This window comes from Octodon degus, unplaced genomic scaffold, assembly GCF_000260255.1.
Source record: "Octodon degus isolate 3935 unplaced genomic scaffold, OctDeg1.0 scaffold00026, whole genome shotgun sequence".
In the NCBI taxonomy this organism is placed as follows: domain Eukaryota; kingdom Metazoa; phylum Chordata; class Mammalia; order Rodentia; family Octodontidae; genus Octodon; species Octodon degus.
Window position 1 is genome coordinate 11818766 of NW_004524602.1, and position 2245 is coordinate 11821010.

General features: G+C 40.4%; 1 protein-coding gene across 3 annotated transcripts in view; it reads right to left on the minus strand.

The window, feature by feature from the left end:
- Positions 1-2245, minus strand: part of Trip4 (thyroid hormone receptor interactor 4) — a 111205-nt gene that overhangs the window by 73687 nt on the left and 35273 nt on the right. For all 3 annotated transcript variants that reach the window (XM_023712665.1, XM_004628821.2, XM_023712666.1), the window contains one exon: positions 1109-1232. In XM_023712665.1, coding sequence (XP_023568433.1) covers positions 1109-1232 — 124 coding nt within the window. The remainder of the gene's footprint in view (positions 1-1108; positions 1233-2245) is intronic.

A 2245-nucleotide genomic window follows, 5' to 3' on the forward strand; every position in this document is an offset into this window, starting at 1 on the left:
TGTGTGTGTGTGTGTGTGTGTGTGTGTGTGCGTGTGTGTGGCCAGCTCAGTCCACCAGGGGGCGCAGATGGCTGGCATGTGGTGCTGGGGGATTGAACCGTGGTCCCTGTGCTCTGCCAAGCCTGTTCCAAGTAGGTGCTTTAGACCACTGAGCCATTTCACCAGCCCCAAGATCATACTAGTTTTATCTTGAGAGGAAAAATCTTATTTCAAAAGCCTTTTATACGAATTCTCCTGATATTTCTTCAGTGCTTTGAAGCAGCAGGTGATACTAATAGAAGATACTGTAGCAGCTGAGAATGCCTTGCTCAGAGTAAACGGTAAAGCAGAACAGGGGCTCATTTAATTCCCAGTGTTTGTGCGCTTCTGGCTCATAAGTCCAATGTTGTAAACAATATTTTAACCTAATAATCTTTGTCACCAACTTTTCTTTCAAAAGACCCCTTGTGTCACTTGATTGATTTTTCTGGGTTTGACATAGCAAGTACTCAAAAAAATGACATTTGTACTTTTTTTTTTTTTTTTTTGGCTGGCTCCGAATGCCTTCAGGGCAAGTTTGGCTAGCTGGAGTTGTGGGGGTCGAACCACAGCAACCTGAGGCTGACTCCTTTGTTGAAGCAGCCACTTAAAGAACTGAGCTAAGGGGCAGGCCCCTGGAATAAGGATTTTTTTTTTTTAGTGTGTGTGTACTTTTTTTGAAAGCTGATTCTTTTGAATTACAGTAGTGAGTTCATTCCTCCCATTTTACTAAAGTACATGCACAGAAAGCATCAAAACCTGAAGTGGTAATTTTGCAAAAATGTTCATGAGTTTGTTATTGATATAATCATTGATCCACTCATACTTTGTGCAATAATTTATGTAGAGATTGAGTTATCAAAAACTTTGTCCTCTTTGTGGCCATGGGGGAAAAAAAAGAAGATAACTCATAAGGTAAACTGCTTAGTTTGTTAGAAGTGCTACAAAAATAACTAGAACTAGCCTTAGAGAAGAGTTTATGGACGTGTTAAGAGTAAACTGGTATCCAAAGCCTAGGAAACAGACACACCTGAGTGGAACAATATTTGGGATTAAATTTCATTATGAATTAGAAGAAAGGCCCACTAACCTGGGGTGGAGACTGGTACAGATTGGGGTTGACCAGAACTCCCAAAGGTTCTTCAGAATATCTATCTGATCTCAGTGGCCGGCTCAAGGTTCCACTAGCAATGGCCTGTATGGTCTCATCTAGTCTGTGATAACAAACCAAAAAGATGTAATAATTGGTAAAATTCTATGCTTAGAATCTCCTTACTTAACATGAGCATTTACTTCAGTAGTAATAAAATTTGGAATTCAAAGGGAGTCCATAGACAATGACCACATAGTGAGATCCTAAAACCACACACACACATATATACACACACACACACACAAACAGAAAAATTCCCTCCAAACAGTCCGCCCCACAAAAGAGCACCCTGGGGCAACTTATCTCACAGTACACCCACACAGCTGCTGCTGTCTCCTCAGGGGCCTTCGTTACGCCCCCATGCTCGAGTTCTAAAGTGGCCCCTAAGTGCCCAACATAAAGGTGTCCACTGCTCTCTGTAAGGCCTGTAGCCCTTACTGTCCAATGATCAGCCCATAGATCCCAGGGCATTCTTAGGGGCATGGAATTTGACTTTAAACTATAAAATAATGTGGTAAGTATCATTTGAAGATTATGGAACCCTATAGCTTTTAAAACATCATAGGGGTAAGGAAGAATAGATGGGATGGATAGGACCAAAGTGTGTATGTCTGTGTGTATGTGTGTGCATATGTGTGCATGTATGAAAATGCCACATAGTAGTCTATAAAATATGCAGTAATTATATATATTTTTGAAAAAATAAGCATAGGCCCTGTAGGAACTCTATCTTATTCCATCTTATTTTCCAATAGTATCTACTGCCATAGTTCATACCTCTGTTGGATGCTGGACAACCACCTGTGCAGGATGATGATAATTTTGAGGGACAACATAATAAAAAATTCCTAATACCAGCAAAAGATAAACCCAACCTTGAGTTCAAGTTGCATTTACTAGAAACCCCTTAAATAAAATGGAACGTATGGTATAGGATATGTTTCCTGACTAATGAGCTTTGCATCTATGTGGCAGGTTTAAGATAGCTATGTGGATGATGAACCACACCTGAAGGGTGTAATAAGAGCTACTATGAGATACACGCATGATCCACCTGGTGGTTACGGTCTTTTT